Source organism: Dromiciops gliroides, chromosome 3 (assembly GCF_019393635.1).
Source record: "Dromiciops gliroides isolate mDroGli1 chromosome 3, mDroGli1.pri, whole genome shotgun sequence".
Classification (NCBI taxonomy): domain Eukaryota; kingdom Metazoa; phylum Chordata; class Mammalia; order Microbiotheria; family Microbiotheriidae; genus Dromiciops; species Dromiciops gliroides.
The window spans coordinates 599,223,418-599,245,193 of NC_057863.1; the positions used below are offsets into that span (position 1 = coordinate 599,223,418).

Genomic DNA, 21,776 nt, shown 5'->3' on the forward strand with positions numbered 1-21,776 from the left:
TAAAATTAACATGTAGAGGGGCAGCTAGATGGCGCAGTGGATAAGGCACCAGCCCTGGATTCAGGAGTACCTGAGTTCAAATCCGGCCTCTGACACTTAACACTTACTAGCTGTGTGACCTTGGGCAAGTCACTTAACCCCAACTGCCTCACCAAAAACAAAACAAACAAACAAAAATTAACATGTAGAAATAAAAAACTAGGCACAATCAATAGATTAATATAGCTACAATATGTACAGTGAATCAAATCATAACAGATGAACAAAATGATAAAACCATACTTAAATATGCAATTATTAACATGTGCATTAATGAACATATGCAGTTACATGCATGCCACTCATTACATGGGTGAATATTAGCATTATCATGTAGCTATATTTGTAATGTTTCACATTTCACCTGGGACAAAAGTCAGTCTGATTACTGATCAGTTATTCCCTGTTCTCTTAGAGTCTTCTGACATGTCATTTCCCCCATACCTGTGCTAGTTGATAATATGGGTTGATAATCCTCATCAAAACGATAGTGTTCTCTTCCTAAATCTGAACAAGTCTGGCTGAGAATGTTACTATATGCTGAGAGGTACATTTGTATCCTAGGGGTTTCTCTACCTGAAGAACTAGGTAGAATAGGTATTGACTCTTGGATATGTCCTCTTCCATTATTTGTGGTTTGTTGGACTATAGTATATAGTCATCTTTACTTGAAGTGTGTCTTTTGTCTGGTTCAAAACAGTCTCCTGTTTAGTGTCTGCCGAGATGAGTGTCCATAAATTTCCAACTGCCTATCAGGGTCCATTTAACTAATTAATTGGTCCTAGGTGATTGTGGTGAGTTGTCTTTGCGGGGGGGGGGGGGGGGGCAGGCCATTTTGTAAAAAGGTAAATTACCCAGTCTCTCCAAAAGTAGGTGTGAAGTAGCTTTGATCTGTTAACTTCTTTGTCTTATGAGCGCCAAGATTTTTCAGCAAAACTCTGTCACCTTGTTCAAAGTCTTGAAAACTTGGGTATTATATTATAATTTATTTCTTTTGGCCTTCTGGGCTGAAGTTGTTGCTAGGTAATAAACTTTCTTCAGTTTCTTTGGATCAGTTAAGAGATATATTTGTTATGAATTTCTGAAGTCTTTCCATCCTCAGAAACTCCAAGACCTAAACATCAGCAGCTAGGGTGTAAAGTTGGCATCATCATTTCTGATGGAATGTCTTTGTATCAATGGATCCTAGCAAAAATACTTCTCCCAAACTACTTTAATAACCATGGAAGTTTTCTGATTGCTGTTTAGGGATATGCCTGTGCATAGCTTGTGAAGTCACCACCAATATATGGCTTATGTTCTTCTGTCTCATTCCAGAGACAGGAAGTAAATGCAGACAAGTTCCAGAGGTTCACTAGTACTTCTGTTCTCTAAATATTCATATGAGCCCATAGTACTTTTCTTTGCACACATGTAGAATGTCTCACATGTCTATGTGATATCTAGGGTCATCTTAGGCCTGTAAAATCTATTTCTCACCAGCCCTAGAGTCCTTTCTTAACCCATTTGTCCAAAGTCATCATGTGGCATTTTTGTGACTACAGAGTGATTTTCTTTGGCTTACATTAGCTCCTTCTTGTTACCATATTTGGGATCAGTGATAGATGGGTATATTGCACAGCTTGAACTACTATCATTGTCTCAAAGGCTAATACTCTGAAATTTCATTTCCAATTTTACTGCTGTCATGTTGAGTTTCTAATGGCAAGTCACTGAATTGTCTTGGGTTTGAGCTTAATGTAACTATATATGAAATTCAAGGAATTGTGAGTAGTTGAGTGGCAGACGCTAATGTTAGAGAGATGAAATTGATGTATTTTAAAACTTTTACTTTTAGAAAATTGATACATTTTTTTTTGGCGGGGCAATGGGGGTTAAGTGACTTGCCCAGGGTCACACAGCTAGTAAGTGTCAAGTGTCTGAGGCCAGATCTGAACTCAGGTACTCCTGAATATAGGGCCAGTGCTTTATCCACTGCGCCACCTAGCTGCCCCTGATACATTTTGTTTTAATGGGATATTTCCCAACACCTATACAAACCCCTTTACAAAGAACATTCTCCAAGAAAACTTTTTGATTCTGGATTATTAAAATAATAGAAGCATGAGTCCTTTAATTTTGGCAGTTTCTGCAGTTGAGCATTGTATTTGACCAGAGTTTGATTGCCTCTTCATGCTGCCTTTGACTATATTGTTGCAGTTGTGTATATTCCTTTGGCTAACGCTTTCTTCACTCTGCATCTGTTTATTTGTCTTCTCATACTTCTCAGACTAATAGTTCTGCTTTATAGGATAGTTAGATTTCATTAAGTTCATATACAAATAATTTATTCACAATTCCTTAATTGTTGGTCCTATATTTTGTTTCTCTCTCTCTGTTATCACAAATAATGCTTCCATGAACCTTTTTCAATAAAAATCTCCTTGGGATAAGATCCCAATAGTAATATTTTTTGTGTGTCAGAATATCAACAATTTGGCATCTTTTCTTGCTTAATTCCAAACTGTTTTCTGGAACACTTGAACCAATTCACAGCTCTACCAGTGTGTCTGCCCCCAGCCAGTCCAACAATGAGTTCTCTCTTTTTTGAAATTCAATGATAGCTTGTCATGTAGTATAGGATTGTGGTGTGGTATCTTAGTGTTGTGTTAATTAATTTCAGGTTATTTGTGATTATGAACATTTTTTCAGGTGGCTATTTGTATTTTGTGTTTCTTCTGAAAACTGTTCAATCCTTTGACCACTTCTCTATTGGTGAATGTTTCTTATTCTTATCTATTTGTGTCAATTTCCTATAGATTTTGGATGTCAGACTTTTATCAGAGGTCCAATGTTTATATTGATGGTGCTCTTCAAATGGGGATTTCTTGTGTAGGGATGATAGTCTCACCTTTAACAATCTTGTGGTACCAGAATCTTTCTACCTGCCCCTCTAGAGGTCTGCTGTCCTTCCTGTGTATGAGAAAGGATAGTGGAACATACAGAGCACAGAATTCTGAGCTGTTACCCTCTCTCCTGAGCCGTTGGTGTCTACCCCCAGCTGATGAGACAAATTGCCCAGCAAGGGCACTGACCCTCCACTTTGTTTGCTCTGCTGAAAGGTGAGGTGGGCTACCTTCAGCTACAATTCAGACATTATAATAACCCACTGCTATCCATTGTTTGCTGCCCTTTTGCTAAATTTTTCTTCTTTAGCCCTTAGCCCTTATCTTTGGCCGTCTGAAGTATAAGTTGTGTAAAATACACCTATACTTGGTGTGTCAGAGACATCTGTTGAATGTGCTTTCTTTTTACAAATTTTCCCTTTTTTAAGTCAGTGTTTTCCCTATATGTTCTCCACGTGTCTCAGTCAGTGTAGTGATGAGAGTGAGGCAGATATAGGTATTTGTTGAATACCTACAGTGTAGTCAAGATGGAGTAGGAACTAGGTCTAAAGAACCTAGATAATTAGAACTAGAAAGGCCCTTAGTAGTCATCTGGTTGAATTCTGTTGTTAAAGAGATGAGGAAACTGAGGCCCAGAGGTTATAAATGACTCACCTGAGGTTACACAGTAAGTTAGTGCCAGAGCTGAGATTAGAACCTAGTGGTCTTTCCATTGCATCACTCTATAGATGTGCAGACATATCTCCCAGTACCTCTGTTGTCTGACATGAGGGGGAAAAGTTGTCATAATGAAAATATATCTTCTTAAGTATCAAACTAATTGTGCAGTATACATAAGATATCAGCAATATTTTGAATGGCCATACTACTGGCTATTCTGAGATATTAGGATTTTTTTTTTTTGGCAAGGCAATGAGGGTTAAGTGACTTCCCCAGGGTCACACAGCTAGTAAGTGTCAAGTATCTGAGGCCAAATTTGACCTCAGGTCCTCCTGAATCCAGAGCCGGTACTTTATCCACTGTGCCACCTAGCTGCCCCGATAGTAGGATTTTAATACTTGTCTCAGATATACTTACCTTTTAGTAACAATTTTAAAAATAGCATTTTTAGATATTAACTCTTCCACATGTCTGCATTCCTCAACTGAGGAATTTCTCCCCAATCTTATTAATGCTGAATCACTCTAAAGTCCTATTCTGATGCCTCATGGAAGTAGCCTTGGAAGTCTTAAAGGCTATTCCAGTGGATTACAAACTGTGACAGGCCCTATCAAGCTGAAAAGACTTTGTGTATGAGCCTGGAGGACTATGGCTTTTGTCTGAGAGCCAATCTAGCTAAGTTCAGAGAGGCTTATCACCAGAAGGTTGGCCACCAGGTGAAGAATTGTTTTGGCCACAGCAACTCACAAAGACCATCTACTGAGGACTGGAGGGTTTGTAATCTGCGTATCCACACTGATGAAATAATGGATCCTTGAAGTAAGTATTATTGCTAAATATGAGATTCAGAGAAATAGCAGCTTATGCAAAGCAACTAAAGTCAAAGTTGGGAAGAGAATGCAAAGATCTGGCCTCATACCGATGATACACTATGTTTTTCTCATGCTTCATTGATGAACATTTCCCACTCCTTCCCTTTGGGTCACAGCTGATGAGCAGCAGCAAAGACTCCAAAAATGGGACAGTCTGGGTGCCAGGACATGAGCAAAGGCTTCAGAGCCAAGTAGGAGACAGGGTTTGTTAGTAAGAGGGAGTCTCTGTGGAGCAGCCTAAGATGTCAACAGTTAGAGAATGTATGTAGCTTTGGATCTTGCTTCATTTTCTCAAAGTTGAAATTTAGTGTGTGCTAAAATACTGTATATGGAACTAAAATGACAAATATGTATATTTTTACCTATGATTTATTTGTGTTAAGATCTCCAGCTTAGAGACTGAGTTATCCAAAATACAAGAAGGCAAAAGAGAAACCGTTATGAAAAGTCAAGAACCTGTTACAAAAGCTGAAGACTTCCAAGAGGTAAGAACTGCAAAGGTCTGATCCCAAGGCTGAATGTTAAACATTAGGAAAAGAGAAAAGGGCTGTGCCCTTTGGTCAGCAATTCAACTGTAGATGAAATTAGTTGCTACAGAACCTTATCGCTGTGGAGGGCAGATAATTGAATATGTACTTACTTAAAAGAGGAGGTTTGGGAGGTGTCCCAGTAGGGTACAGACAGAGAAATGGCAGATCTGGGTTTCAGTAGAGTCTAGAAAAAGTTGAAATGTCAGTTTGTTATTATATCCTTGAACTTGCTTGTGTTGTTTGATTTACTTGACAGCTATGTACTTGGAGTGAGGAAGAATATTTCATTGGCTCTTTGAATTTAATGAAAACATATTCTAGGCCTCTCTGGTTCCCTTTGCTCTTATTCTATATACATGGAGTAGCCATTTAATATTATTTCCCCAAGCAGTTTTTCCAGTTGGGGAGAGAGAATGTTGTGCTCTCCTGACACCAAAAAATTAGGTCCACTTGGCAATTTTAAAAAAATTGTAAATTACTTTTGCCTTGTGATACAAATAAACTTGAATAGCATTTTCTTGGCATGAAGTATGACACTGAGTATGAAGCTTAGGTGGTATGTATTTATTTTCAGAGTTTATCAGAAGAAACTTGTCTATTATGGATAGAATTTATAATAAAAGATCATTTTTACAGATACTGATAATGAACCAAGAAGAAATCGAAGTACTTGAAAGTAAGTTATCAGAAGAAAAGGCATGGAGAAAACAATTGGCATCTGACCTTAAAAAGGCACAAAAAGTTTTGCAGGCTGAAAGTCAGGTATTTTCTCATTAAGTAGATTATTGGAATGTCTTATTTTCTTGCTTAGAAAATTCACCGTTTTATTTCTCTTCAATGAATCATAAAATAAGAAGTATGTAGAGCATATATAATATGTTCTGTGTAATAACAATGGATTGGATCCAGTATTTATTAGGTCAGTTCCCTGACTTACACAGCTGCACAATAGTCCATTAGGTGGCATGCTCTTAATTATTATTGTAGTGTATTGGTGTTCCCTTCTGTCCTGTATTAATGGGGATACTCCTCTTTTTTTAGCATCTTGTTCTGACATCTTGAAAAAAGTCTGTCAGGAAGAATGATTTGCATTTGAGGAGAAACCAGGAAATGGCTTCATTTTAGTCGGTGTGAACAATTTCTTTTGAAGCCAAACCTGACTGATTTCAGGATGACAGCCCCAGCTGCATCTTCCCACCTGGGGTCTATAGATGTAGTCTTAGTACAGAGGGAGGTGGTAGGAAGATGCTGTCACATGACCTCCCCTACAGTTTGCCCCAGCACTGCTCACTGAACTGAAGATTTCAGGAAAATTAAAAATGTCCACCCTAGAAATGTATGCTGTATATGCTTGTGAAGTTCTGATATTCTGATACATGATTTAACCCAACTTTCTTAAGCTCTATCCCCATAAAGTTTGTGCTCCAAACTGACCCTCCCATTACCCATCCACCCCACCTGTCAAGCATCATCTTATTTGTTATATGACCATAGAAATAGGGGACTATAAAGAAACAACTGAATGGAAAGAATTACAAGGGAATGTTGATTGAATTCTGACAGTTAAGTGAGTTATTGAGTATAAGTTAAAATGTTATTTTAGGATAGCAGGATAATTCTAAAGAAAATAATAATATATCCAGGACTTTAGACAACCTTTTTTATAATTTGTAAACATTGCAAACTTGGGGAAATAACAGTTTTCATAACTAATTTTAAGTGATTCTCCATCCAGTAATTAAGAGAGGGGTTTGCTAGTAAAATGTGTTGGAAGGTTAATAAATCTCTGATTGGGATCATTTAAGAAGTCTGTCTTTTAAGACCTTTTATATTAAATGTGGGGAAATAGTCTCATTTTATTCTACTAAATATTTTCATTTCTTAATCAGGAATTAGAAAGATCAAAGTCAGAGCTTTTGTATCTTTTTAATGAAATTCAAAGTCTTCAAGGGGAAAGAGAAGACAGACATTTTTTCTTTACAGCATACGAAATACTACAAAGAGAGAATGCTTTTTTAGAAACAAAGGTGAGCTCTAACGAACAAGTCTGTGAATGCCCATTGTTTGACAGAACCCCTTATTTCCATTTCTTTGGAGTGTAATAACAGTCAATAGTCAGTAAACATTTGTTTAGCCCCTACTGTGTGCCAAGCACTGTATTAAACTCAGGGGATATGAAGAAAGGCACAAGAGGGGCCCTGGTCTTAAGGAGTTTGCAGTCACACGGGGGAGACCAAACATAAAAAGGAGATGCCAAGCAGACAGCAGGCAGATCACTGGCATGATGACTTCCTGAAGCCCACCCAGCCAGTGGGGGAATGATCTGAGGAGGGGGGAGCTTCTGAGTTGGTTTCATCTTGCAGAATGATGAGTTTCTGAAGATGATAAAGTCAGGAAAGGAGCATGATGGGAAGTGATGAGAATTCCCTGGACACTCTCCTTAGATGGTGAAGGTTCTGTGAGGAGTTCCCCTATGTATACCCTCTAACATCTCCAGTCAGGGATTAGGGAGCTGAGGATGTGTGTCCCTGCTTTTAAGAACATATATTCTGGGCAGCTAGGTGGCGCAGTGGATAGAGCACCGGCCCTGGATTCAGGAGGACCTGAGTTCAAATCCGGCCTCAGACACTTAACACTTACTAGCTGTGTGACCCTGGGCAAGTCACTTAACCTCAATTGCCTCACAAAAAAAAGAATATATATTCTACTTGGGGACGGTGTGGGATATAGCATTTATAAGTGTAACACAGACTACCCTGCCCTCACTGCTTGAAGACCAGATAAATTTTATTTTCACCCCACCCCCAGGGTTCCCTGGAACACTTAAGGGGATTAAGAAGGATCTAGGTTCTCTGCAGATGGCTCTAGTCTCTACCAATGGTGTTTTCACAGTTGCAAGGTGTGGTCTCCTGCACCCCAGTTCCATTTAACCATTTACAGTCAAATTAGCTTTTACATGGAAATATTTATTTCAAATGACTGACCTAGGGTCACATAGCTGGTAACTGTTTGACACTGGTTTTTAACTCACATTTTCTTGACTTCAAACCCAACACTCTATCCACTGTACTGCCTTGTTATCAAAAGGACAGACAGGTGGTACAGTGGATAGAATACTGGCCCTAAAGTTGGGAGGACCTGAGTTCAAATATCCCCTCAGACACTTACTAGCTTTGTGACCCTGGGCAAGTCACTTAATCCCAATTGCCTTAAACATCTAGGGCTATCTCCAGTCATCCTGATGTATATCTCAATACTGGACCCAGATGGCTCTGGAGGAGAGAGTTGAGGTTGGTGACCTTGCACAGCTCTCCCTCACTTATGTCCAGTTCAGTGCAAGTCATGACATCACCCCAATGTCGTGCTCCTCTTTGAGATCGAAGGAGAAACAATAACAATTTACTTCAAAATGTATAATCTCAATATACAAACTTATTCCCCCGACATGTGGTAGGCATAATCCCTTCCCCCTTGACCACCTCAGTTCAAGTCCCAGTCACCCTGCCTTCTCAGGGCTTCAAGTTTAAATTTCAGCAAATGAGATTTAGTTTAGAAATCAGAACTGGCTGCAAGCATGAGAAAGGATATTGGGAATAATGTGTTGTATATTTTAGGATATAAGTCAATTCAAATTTATCACTATAAAATTCAAGATTCAATCTATACTCACAATGAAGGTTGAATCCCTTATTTTGGGAAGATTATGAATTTAAAAGGTTGACTTAAATATCTCTAGTATAAAAGGTTCAGGTTAAAAGCACAAGGTAATTGGGACATGTTTAAGTGTATGACTGCCTAAGTTCTTCTCAAAGTTAAAAAACGTGCCAGAAACAGAACAAGAGCCAGGTCCAGGTTAAAGGCTGATTGATTTCACAGTGTGTAGTCACAACCCTACTACACATTCACATAGTTGAAGATAGTACTCACATTGATAAAGTCATAGCCATAGTTGAGTCAAGTATATTTCAGTATCTTTCCATACCCTCCTTCATGCAAGCTGGTTTATTTTTCCCTGGTATGAGTTCAAGCACATTTTTTCAGTTCAGTTGTGTCAGACTCCACTTGACCCCAGTGGGATTTTCTTGGCAAAGATACTGGAGTGGTTTGCCATTTCCTTCTCCAGATCATTTTACAAATGAGGAAACTGAGGTAAACAAGGTTAAATGACTTGCCCAAGGTCAGACAACTAGTAAGATTTGAATTCAGAGGCCTGGCACTCTGTCTGCTGTATCACCTAGCTGTCCATAAAAGAAACGAGTTCTTAAATGCTCAAATGGGTCTCTGATCTCATAGATTTGGAAAGTTCTTCCAATGATGCAAATCAAAACCCATTCATGCCTGCCCATCCTTATGTGACTCCATAAATTCTCTACTCAGCATGCCTGAGAACAGCGTCACTTTCTCCTGAAAATTACAGACTACTTGTACATACATATATGCCGATGGAAAAGCTTTATAGAGTGTGCATCTAAATTGCATTGTCATAATCTGGACAAATAGACATTCTTCATCCACTTAATTTTTCCTGTGTGGACCATTAGGCCAAACTCTTTCTCCATATAAATAATCAGATAAGACATAAAGCAGGTAAACATACTCACCACAAGTCTTTGCCATGATTGGAGGAGAAATGCTTAAAACGCCTCTTTTTTCACTGATTAGGCTCAGTTTTGCATCTTGAGCTTTTTTGCCTTTTAAACTATATTATTCTATTTCTAAAGTTTCTGGTAGGTGCAGAATAGTTGTGTTATTCAAATTTTCTTTCTATTAAATTTGAAGGGTCTTTTTCTTGATAGAATGAAAAATTCGTTGTTTGTCCTTGTCATTGTCAGATTTCACTATTTTTCTTGGAGTCTAAAGAATGTATTTTGTTGTTATTGTTTCCCTAAGAGTCAATTTGTGGATTCTTTTGGCCAATGCTTTTTTTCTGTATTCACTAGTTCTTCTCAGCTTTCCTGAAATATTTCTTGCATGGTGGTTGGGTTTTTTTAGGTTTCTTAACTTGCCATGTTCTTCTGGGAAGTATGTGATCTTTAAGTTGTCTCTTTACATCCTGTCTTCAAGATAAATGTGTTTTGCTTGTATAAAGATCATATACGTTATTTTCACATACTGCTTTACATCAGTATGTTTGTGTTTCCAATCTGTTCTTCCTTTCACTTTGGAGATACTCCCCACTGTGGATTCAAGTTTTTTCTATTTTACTAATTATTTGTGCTGTACAGACTACAAATTCTGCCATTTGTTCCCATCTACATTCTTCTTTCAAGGTTATGATTTCTCTCTTGAACCATTCTGGAAATTCTTGCTAAGGTTCCACACTCTCTTGGGAATTCATCAAGTATTGGTTTCATTTTCTTTGCTTTGCAATATTTATTGAGATATTTTCACTTTCAGATATCTTGGTAGTCATCTTTCTTTTGATTTTAGTATCTTCCCTGTTGATTTATCTGTTGGCTCTAGGTTTTTTAAAAAATATATATTTATTTATTTATTTTGGTGAGGCAATTGGGGTTAAGTAACTAGCCCAGTGTCACACAACTAGTAAGTGTCAAGCATCTGAGGTTGGATTTGAACTCAGGTACTCCTGATTCCAGGGCCGGTGATTTATCCACTGTGCCACCTAGCTGCCCCAATAAACAGTATCTTTTTTTTTTTTTTGGTAGGGCAGTGGGGGTTAAGTGACTTGCCCAGAGTCACACAGCTAGTAAATGTCTGAGGCTGGGTTTGAACCCAGGTCCTCCTGAATCCAAGGCTGGTGCCTTATCCACTGTGCCACCTAGCTGCCCCTCGCTCTAGGTTTTTAATGGAATTTTTTCCCTTCTGTAGTCTTTCACAGTTTTAGTCTTTTCCCCTTTATCTTTCTCTATTGCTCACTTTCTGACTCCTTGGGTTCGACTTCAAAGCTATCTCAACTTCCTCCCACATCAGAGAATTCCCTTTTCATTGGTCTTAGTCTGTGCCCTAAGTAACTTCTGTGGGAACAGGACTGATTCTATCTGAAGGCCATTCCTGTTTTCCTTAAATCCAGTAAAGTTTCACACAATGGGCCTCTGCCCTAGTTCCTTGTTTTTTACTTCTCTGGCTTGGCTTAGTCATTGTCTGCTGTTTTCTACAGATTAGGGGAGGGTTTTCTGGGCAGAATATCTGTCATCTTGAGGTTTCTTAACCTAGGGGGCACCCCAGGCAGGATCTTGTCCATCCCTCTTTTACATACACACACACATACATACATACATATATATATACATACACACACCTACACACACATACATATTTTTTTCTCCTGCACATGTGACTGGGTAGAACTGAATTCATCTGTTTTTTTATAACAGAACACGGGCGGGGGGTGGGGGGAATTAGGGGTAGTATTGCCGGGAGAAACTTCAGAAAAAGGGAAATCCTTGTGTTGGTCCCAAAATACAAGGAAGTAGGTTGGAGGGGCAGTGTAGTGTGGAGGCTGGTGGGGAAAGGGTACCGAGTAAGTGCTATGGAGTAGCATCCCCCACTGTTCATTCATAATACTATTACTTAGTTGGGCTTTTTGCTTTCCTGTCTTGTGGAGACAGCTGTAATTTCTCAGTCTCTGGTACACAATACTTCTTTTGGGCTGTTATTTTTTAAGAGCCCATGAGAAGTAGAGAAAGCATTTCGTTATCCATCTTGGTGGCCATGTGGCCCAGAAGTATACTGTGAAGGAGGTGAATCTAGTGCAGAGTCAAGCTGAAGAAGGATTCTTGTGGATGGTAAAGTCCTCCAGATACTTCTCTTTGTGGATGACTGTGTGGTGTTTGCATCAAGTCCTAGAACATTGTAGAACCTATTGGAATAAATCTTTAATAACTTAAGAGCAGAATATGGAGCTCTTAAAATTTTCAATTGGTCCACTTCTCTACATGCTTTTCCTAGAAGCCAAGCAGTTCTAAGAACTGGTTTGTTTTTATACGTCAATACTTTTAAAAAGCTGTGATTTCACAACTCTACACACTTCCTCTCCCCAGTAAAGATCACAAACCCTATTAGACTTAAGAGACAGTCTTTATAGGTCGCTGTGGCCAAAATTACATTACCTAATGAGCAGTTTGCCTAGTGATGAGACTCTCTGAACTTAGCTAGGCTAGTCCCTGAATAATACACACACAGATTTAACTGCTGGGCTCAGAATCAAAGCCAATTGAACCTGGCAGAATTTGCCAGAGGTTCCACTGTGGCCTATCCTTGGAAAACTCATGGTTATCAATACATCACGATTAGACATCATTGGAGGCTTGGTTGTACAAGAAGTCCAAATCAGCTTGAAAAGATCCCTGGTAAGACAATGACATCCGTGTGGATGCTGTTCTTTGTAGCTTAAGGGCATCACTTCTCAAAGCAAGAATTACATAGCTTTTAATAGAAGGTTTAATTGCATAGTTTACAAAAGAATATAAGATAAACTTGCTGAAGTTTTCACTTGAACTCCACAGGTCTTGAAGCTTTCACAACAATGTGAGCACTTAAATCAGTTAGCTATGGGGGTAAAAGCTGCAGATGCTAAGGCAGTGACAAATCCAGGAATGTCTAAAGATCGTACACTTGAAGAACCAAGTCAGAGCCTGAGGGGAGAAAGACACCGATCATGGTAAATTTAGTAAATTTCATAGTGTGATCAGTCCATTAATTGAACTTTATTTAGGTAGATTATTACTGGAGTTTCACTTTTTCTTGGATTTTACAAATGATGTGAATGGACCAATTAGTTATAAAGTTTGCCCAAATATTTTTGTCTAAATTTTGAGAACTATTTTTGTAACTATCTTTTCTTCCTCCAGGGTTTCTCCACTTTCATTAAAACCCTAGACCCAGTAACAATGGTTTTTGTTTTGTTGCTCTTATCTTGGCTAAATGTTTGGCTACATTTTAAGGTCAGTGAGATTGACACAGGCAAAACATATCTAAGCCACAACTAGGTTATAATAAGATAATGGGATTGATTGAGGCTCAATCTAATTTGGCTTTCGGAGTCTGTGCCACATGAAACTGGAAAAGTGTGGACTGGCTGCAGCCCCAGAGGACATACCAACTAATTTTCAAGGGTGGGAATTGATAAAAGGGAACTATGTGTGTTGTTAGGCATATGACCAACCAAGTGCCACCGCCCAAGATCTACTTACAAAGTAGATCAACACTTGATGCTGAACATGGACTATTTTGATGACAAGATAGACTAGTGCTTGACAATTGATCAGGAGAAACTCCAGAGAAAGATGCAATTTGAAGTAGGCTTGTGATGGGTGAAAAGGAAGAAAGGGCAGATGACATTCTTGAAAAGAACAAGATGAATAGCACAGGACAGGTTCAGGCTACAAAGCAATTGATTGAAATGGAGATTTCCCATGGGGGTAGTGAGAGAGAACTCTGGAAAGGTAGATAGGTGCCAGATTAAAGAATTTGGACTTTATCCTGTAGGCATTCTGAAGGAGAGGAATAATGATTTGTACCTATAAGTTTAAGTTTAATTAGTGTGAGTCTGTATTGCCCTTTCCAGGGAGGAAGGATGATAGAGTAGAAAGGCCATTGCACCTGAAATTGGAAAAGAGCTAGGTTTAAAGCCCAGTTCTGATACTCACTAGATGCATAACCTTGGGCAAGTCACTTAACCCCCTTGAAACTTCGTTTTCTCATCTGTAAAATTGGGGGGTACAATGTATTTTATAAGATTTTGGCGAAGGAATTGCTTTCCAGAACTTAAAGAATGATTGTTGTCATTATTATTGGTATGTCACATTTTAATCCTTATCTCTAATTGTATATTTAGAAGGCTTTGTCCCTGGGGCAGCTAGGTGGTGCAGTGGATAAAGCACTGGCCCTGGATTCAGGAGGACCTAAGTTCAAATTCAGCCTCAGACACTTGACACTTATTAGCTGTGTGACGCTGGGCAAGTCACTTAACCCCAATTGCCTCACCAAAAAGAAGAAGAAGAAGAAGAAGGAGGAGGAGGAGGAGGAGGAGGAGGAGGAAGAGGAGGAGGAGAAGAAGAAGAAAACTTTGTCCTCAGTTTTTAAAAAATGCAAGGCATCAGTCAGAAAATGGGAGATTTTGCAGAGCAAATCACATAAGCAGTTATCTACTGTAAATCCCTGAGTTGCAGATGTAGAATGATGAAGATGATTGGTTAAGTTATAGAAGTAGTAGAGGCTTAAGGATGAAGTTAATGAGAGCCTTAAATGTGGTTAGTATTAGTTTTTTTTAAGTACTGGCATTAAATGATGGAAACAGTGTTTGAGGAAGATTGGTTTAGTACCAGTGTGTTTAGATGAATTGTTGTGGGGGAACAGTAAAGATAGATATAAGGCTGTATGCAAGCATTGTGTACTGATAGGACTCTGTGATTAATTATGGAGTCTGATGGTATCACTGGCTAGCTGGGCTGGTTTTAATTGATTATCTCTTTGCCAACTAGTCTGGTGCTGAAGGGCAACTGTGATAGAGAAGGCACTGGTTACCATGTCATGTGAAGATTGGTTGAAAGAATTGGAGAAGAGATGAGAGCTATCTGTAAATATTTAAAGGGCCGTCATGTTGAAGAAGGATTAGACCATCTCTTCTTGGTACCAAAGGCAGATCCAGGAACCCTGGAAGGTCAAGAGGCAAATCCAGGCCTGATAATATTTTTCTCAACAATTAGAATAACCCAGTAGTGGAACAAACCGCTTTAGGAAGTAGTAAATTTTCCTTCACTGGAGGCCTTCCAATACAGGCTGAATGATCCCTTGTAGAGGATATTGTAGAAACAGTTCATATTAAGATATAAGTTGGAGTATTGAACTCTGAGATTTTGTCAGCGTCAGTCAGCCAACAGCAAGGGATGCAGAAGATGTTGAATTCGTCCTCATCCTCCCCTTACTAGACACAAAGCAGTCCCAAGCACAGTGCCCGCTGCCGCCATGGAAAACACCCAGTAATAATGGATACTACTGTATCCTTGTGCTCCTCCCACATCGCCCACTAAGTAATTGGAAAAACTCTGAGCTGAGGTCTGGGCAAATGTATTGTGATTAAAACTGAGAAGAGGAGCCAACTATAAGGCTTTAGCAATGATCCAAGCATGAGATGCTGAGGGCCTGGTTTAGGGTAGTTGCTTTGGTAACAGAGAAGAAAATATTATAGAAAATCAGAATGAGCAAAAATCTACTCAGGAATATGGCTTAGAGTTGTGGTCCTTCAGAAGAGTTGTCAAGGAGACTTGTCTTAGCTCTGAACCTGCTGCTAATCTAGGAAATTCTATGATAGGGACTGCCTCTGCTCCCCTCAAAAGAGGTCTTACTGTCCATCTGCTTTCTGTGGCCAGGAGCTCTGGCACTGTGTAATGCACCCTGGTGCAGACCTTAGCCTTAGACTCTCTTAATACTTTACCTGCCCATTCATATCCTTCTGTGCCCCAAACCACAGCTTCTCCTCATCTCGGGCTCACAGGATCTAGTAAAAGGTGCTCTGTAAATACTTATTCACAGACTCATAGAATCCTCATAAGCCTAAGAGAATAAAACTATTCATAGTCCTGAAGCTGAAAAAAAATTCCCTCTTTTGCAACATCTTGACAAATAACCATCTAGCTTTTGCTCAGAAATCTTTCCTCTGTCTCTTAAGACAACCCATTCCACTTTTTAATAGAGCTTAATAGGAGGGTGTTCCTGGCATTAAGCCTACATTTACCTCTTTGCAATTTCTATCTATTAATCCTAACTCTGCCCTTTGGGGAAGAATTAAGAACAAGTCTTAATTCCTGTACCATATGCCAGCCTAAAGGACAGCTATTATATTTTCTCTAAGTCTTCTCTTTCTACAGGCTAAGCATATTGTTGATTGATTCTTGCAGTGAAACTCATTTTTTACCCTTCAGGGATTCTGCTTTGAGTTGTTGCTATTGCTGCTATTCATGATGCTGGACATATTCCAGATGTCTTGGTAAGGATCCTATCCTCAGGTACCCAGAGAAGATAAGGAGTGGGGTGGCTCAGAGGCATCACAGTAGCAAGTGGCTCGAGGGCTAGTGTCAAAGCAAATTTTCCGAAGGATCCAGAAGGATTCACCTAGAGAAGTGATGGGCTTTGAGAAGATGAGATAACTAGCCAGTGTGGATATGGAAGTACAGATTTATCTGGGAAGATGAGCCTGGGATGGGCCAATTTCTTCCCCAGGAATGAAGAAACAAGCTTGGTTTGGGTAGTTTTCTAAATGCCTATGAAGAAATAACTGGTAATTAGTTGTAATGTACAAGTGTTGACACTGGTCAGTTAAGGCAAGGATGGAAAGTGCTCTCAGGTTTGATACACAGAAATCCTAGGATAAGGCAAGAATGGGTCAGAGAGCTGGCATGGGGTGAAAGTAGAGGAAAACAGGCAGATAGAATGGAAGTCATAGAAGAGAACCTATGGGGAACTGGCTGAATAGACAGATGTATGGTGGGCAGGCCAATTGGAATGAGAGCTATCAAGAGTTGTGAGATGAGGGGCCAGATTGAGGTCCATGGTAACAGCCAGATTTTCTCCCCGAAGGACAAGTTGTATTAACAGATGCTTGCTGCCAATTAACCACCTTTTAATCAGGGGCTCTGCATTTTGAGCAATCCTGGTTTATCTAACGAGGCCCCAGGGCACAGGTCTGGCTCCACTAGGACTGTAGCTTCATCCTCTTCAGTCCATTAATTCTGAATCTGACAGTAGGCACCAATACTGTATCTTCAGGGCAGACAGGTCTTTGCCAAGCCCCCGCCAGATGCACTGTCTCTTGAGGCTATGGGGTCATTGCAGTCTAATTTGTCTGCTGTGGTTGGAGGTGGCCTTTTGCCCAGGGCCTTAACAGGAGATGCTTGTCAAGCATGCTAAGGTACAAGGACTACACGGTGCTGGAGCCCTGGCAGTGATGTGGGAGCCTGGACCAGATGGACTTTAAGGTCCTGTCTGCCTGTCTGTCTGCCTATGAGCAATATTTATGAGATCCCTGATGTGTTCCAAGCCTTGTGCTAGGCAGAATGGACATAAAGACCAAAGCAAAGCAGATCTACCCTCCTAGCTCCTGTCCAAGGTCTTGTGATAAGGGGTTTTTACCAACTTCCAGATTCAGCTGAGAGCTGTTTCTCTCTGCTGCATGCTACTTGCTCTCAGTTTGTCTTTCCTCAATGTTTGTCTGTTTAGTTTGTCTTTGGTCTTTAAGTGTTAGAGTGGAGGTTTTGTTAGCATTCAGATGAAGAAGATCAGAGATGGCTGGGGTCCAGAAAGAGGGCAGGGCAGGGCAGGGTGGAATAGGTGTTGATGGTTGATTTCAGCAGCATGCAGGTTCAGTAGCTGTGGTTATTGGGAAGGTCTAAGCAGTGGATAACAAACAGGTGCATGTCTCAGCAGGTGGACAGTCTTGGCAGTAGGTCAGGTTCAGGCAAGATAGATGTTTAGCATTAGTGGTGAAAAGGGGAAAGAGAGGAGTTTTGTCAGCATCTCACAAAAACCAAGCCACAGAAACTGGACTTCAAAAGTAGGACTTTAGGTGATCAAAGCTGGGCTCCAGGCCCAAAGAACATAGGACTAAGATAGAGATTTGGGTATGAGAGAATAATATTGAAACCCAGTTTATTGGAATTGAGGTATAATGTTGTTTGTTGATTACAAGGAATAAGACAAGAGCCTGGTTACTAAAACTTGAAATATAAAATTAGAGCAAGTAGCAAAAATGACTTGATGCTGAGTTTTGGTCTAATCACAGATTTCTTCTGTTAGATTAATCCAGTAGTTTAAAACAGAAACTATAGGTGGAAATTATGGTGCCAAGTCAGTGATTTTTACTAGGCATAACAACTTCCATTTATTACAATTGAACTTTATCTTTTTATGAATCATTTCTCTACCAATATTTAGAATTAAATTCTTCTGTTCCAAACTCAATTTGTTGTCATCTGTAGATTTAACATAAATTCAGTTCTGTTATTTATCTCACTTTAGAAATTATTGGGGGCAGCTAGTTGGCGCAGTGGATAAAGCACTGGCCCTGGAATCGGGAGGACCTGAATTCAAATACACTTGACATGTACTAGCAGTGTGACCCTGGGCAAGTCACTTTACCCTCATCGCCCCACAAAAAACAAACAAAAAAGAAATTATTAAATGGCATCCACTCCAAGGCTTATTCCTTGGGAACCTCATTCTTATACAAGCTGATGCTTGAGACGTTAATAGATATCCACTGAGTGTGATACATGTTTATGTCCCCTCTAAACAGAAGTATAGTTTTTAAAATATCATCTTTGTTTGTTGAGAGGTAGCCAGTGGAATAAAAACAAAAATGGAGATAAATTTGCCTGTTTCTTCCTTCCTTTCTATCCTCAAGGAAAGACCTACTGTCATTGTGGCATAGAAGGAAATTTAATTGCTCTGTAGAGACCTGTTATTCATTTAAGAGGATCTTGTGATTTCAAAGGGACCTTCCTAAATACCCGATCCACAGTTTTATTAACATGGCTTCTTTTCCCTTTTAAGAAGATGAGCTCATGATATGAGTAGCTCATTTTTTCTGTTCTTCAAGGACCGGTGTCCAACATTGCGATAGAAGGTTGAGAGGGTAGAGTTGATGAGTGGATTTGGATAGGGAAGAGAGAAAAAAAAGTTTAAAATGAGAATAGAAACAGTTCTGGTGTCTCATGGCTGCTGCACTAACCATTCTGGTTCCAACTGCCTCCACATGGAGGCTGGCAATATCTATAGCTCTAGCTGTATTTTATGTGAGTGTGTATTTAGATGAACACTTGTATCAGCCTATGGAGTTTTTCGCCCTTGTGGGTATGTGCATGTTAGACTTACTTAGAAAGCCTTATAAACTTTGAAATTCTTGCCCTGTACTTGAGACTCATGAGGCACTTAATCCACCTCATTGCCCCTATTTCCTCGCATATCCCATTCTATACTATCCACTTATCTGAGGGACATCTAACCTAAAACCTCTGTGTTACTTCATCTCTCTTTGACTATCAAGCCATAAATGAAAATGTCATATGCCCAGATGACCCCTTATGTCATAGCCTTTTATAGCATATAAACAGTTCCTAAAATTTATGAATGGAAAATTATTAAGCACTGTTGTAAGTGCTCAGATATAGATAATTCATATTTCCTGTACTTAATGAGCTTCCAGTCTAATGAGGATTACGACACATACACAAACATGGAGTATTATTTAATAGCTCTAGTGAAAAATAAGATATAGTTAGGGTATGACATGTACCTGAGAAGTCAGAAGAAAGGAAATATTTCCTTCATAAAATATTTCAGAGAAAAATTAGCTGTTTCCTCTCCCTTTGCCCGGTGAAGATTAGGAACTATAGTTAAGATCCTTAATTTTGATCCAAATGATATTTTGTCTGTAACTCTTCATCCCTTTGACCAGTAAATTATATAAATCCTTATGTGTTCATATATAGGCATGTCTTATGTGCATATTCACAACAGTGTACATGGCTTAGAAAATGAACTTCTTAGAGGACTAAGATCCAGTCTAATTATAGCATCAAATTCTAGTTCTATGTGTAAAAGAGACTGTTCTGTGATGTTGGGAGTGAAGGTCCCGTGGGTTAATGCTTTGGGGAAAACATCAAATTTCTCACCCTGGAAGTGGAGCAGCTTTGTACACAGATGCAAAATCCTTTTTCCTATTGTTATATACAGTGAGCCCCATATATTCTTGGGGGTGGTGTGAATAGGGTGAAGAAGGAAGGATAGTTGCAATCTCTAACAGCCCCCTATGGTCATTTTTTTTTCTGCATGCCTCCCAGCTCTGTCTACACACGTCCAAACTACCAGCTTGAAAAGTGGAAAATTCAGCCAAATGGATTATTTACTGTTGCACCGACCAAAACAAATTATTATTTTGCCAAATTTAATCCTTAAAACAATTGATCATTCAAATGCATTTATATACCCTCAAAACTGGCATTGTCTATTTGCCTAAGACATAAGCCTGGTGGGAACTGAAAACTTCAGAGGGGGCAGAGGGATCTCCTACAGATCATTGCTGCCCTTTACATAGTTGGCATGGGAGGATCACACTCATAGAAATAGGATATCTGCTTTGTTAATACATCTGGTTAGTAAATCTTGCTTCCAGTCTTTACTTTAAATTTTTTCTCTCTCCTCTGCTACAATAATGAACATTTTGAATGGATTTTGTTACATTTGCATCAAGTCCCGAATTAGCAGAAAGTAGCAGACAGATGGACATGCTAAAGGAACCAGTGAAGGGGGGCACTTATCCAAAAGAGATGGAAAGGGAAGAACATCTTCAACAGGAACAAGATGTAAATGCTGAGAGGCAGCAATTTAATAGCAAGTCTGAGGAGGCAAGGCTTAGAGAAGAGTTGAACCAGCTGAGTAAACAATTTCTCCATTCTCCCAGTTCTGGAGATAGTTCAGATGACAGTAGCAAACAGGTATGTTGCACTACTAGTGAGAACAACATGACTCTGTAAATAAATGTCACTACTCAATTTCCTATAATCAGCTATGAATATAAGCGTTATCTTGACATCACCACCCCCTCCAAATATTTATTGAGTAATCCCTGTGTATATAGCATGAGTCAAGATATTTGGAGTGGCAATGACAAGGGATAAAAAAAAATGATCAATTACAGGAAAATTTATTTATTTATGCTTTTCCATAATTAAACTCTCTGGGTACATTAAATTTGTCCTACTAATATATTGTTTCCATCATTTGCATAGCATGTCCAACAATTTCATTTATTTATTTGTATTTCTATGGTGATATCCTGTCTCTCAAACTAGGTTGGAAGAGAGCTCCTTGAGGTGCAACACCATGTCTTATGTCTCTTTGTATCCCTTCCACTCAATTCAATGCTTTGCACAAACTAGACACTCAATAAATGTTTGTTGAGGATGATGATATTGGCGTATATTTACAATTGTTTGCTATGAAATTACCCTCTGAAGACCTGATAGAGGATTGCATACAGCAAATTGACTCAGAGTGTTTTCTGTAGAGAGCAATAGGATCTTAGAATTGGAAGGGACCGCACAGGTCTAGCTCCTGGTAGAAGCATGATTCTGGTCTGCAACATCTCTAGCAAGTGATCATCTGGCTGTTTCACTTGAAAATCTCCAGTGACCAGGAAATTCATTACTCTAGTGTAGTTGAAAGAACACTGCATGTGGAATCAAAAGACCTGAGTTTAAATCCTGGTTCTGGTATGACTTTTTGGATAAGTTACTTTCTCCCTCTCATCTGTAAAATGCTGATAATAATACTTGGTTGTTGTGAGGAAAGTGCTTTATAAATCTTTTATCGTGCTATATAAATGTCAGTTATCATTATTACCTTCCAGCACAGCCCTTTCCATGTATGATTTGCCCTGAGAGCTCTCATCATTAAGAAATGTTTCCTTCTACTGAGCAGGAAATGAAATAAAATGTCTTCAGAAAGCTTGGCATGAGACCCTAAGTCAAATCGTCCCCAAAGCATATATCTTTATATAGATAGATATAGATATAGATATAGATGAAATTGGGAGGAGGCCAATAAACAGACAAAAATGGAACTGATCTTGTTAGAATTTCTAGGACAAACTAGCTTAATGACTGGTGACAGTAGAACCACCATATTTACACCCTAGTACGTCAATCCCTAATCAGCAACATGGGGGAGTAAAAATGGCTCTAGAGAAGATGGCATTGGGGACAAAAGCTGAACCAGACAGGGACTCTCATAAGAAATCTGGGGTTGGAGAAGATGCTCTTTTAAAGAACTGA

At 39.3% G+C, this 21,776-nt stretch overlaps 1 protein-coding gene across 1 annotated transcript in view; it reads left to right on the forward strand.

The window, feature by feature from the left end:
- CCDC30 (coiled-coil domain containing 30) overlaps window positions 1-21,776 on the forward strand; it is a 145,017-nt gene that overhangs the window by 45,980 nt on the left and 77,261 nt on the right. Inside the window, exons 12-13 of the mRNA XM_043996078.1 lie at window positions 4,840-4,941; window positions 5,623-5,748. Coding sequence (XP_043852013.1) covers window positions 4,840-4,941; window positions 5,623-5,748 — 228 coding nt within the window. The remainder of the gene's footprint in view (window positions 1-4,839; window positions 4,942-5,622; window positions 5,749-21,776) is intronic.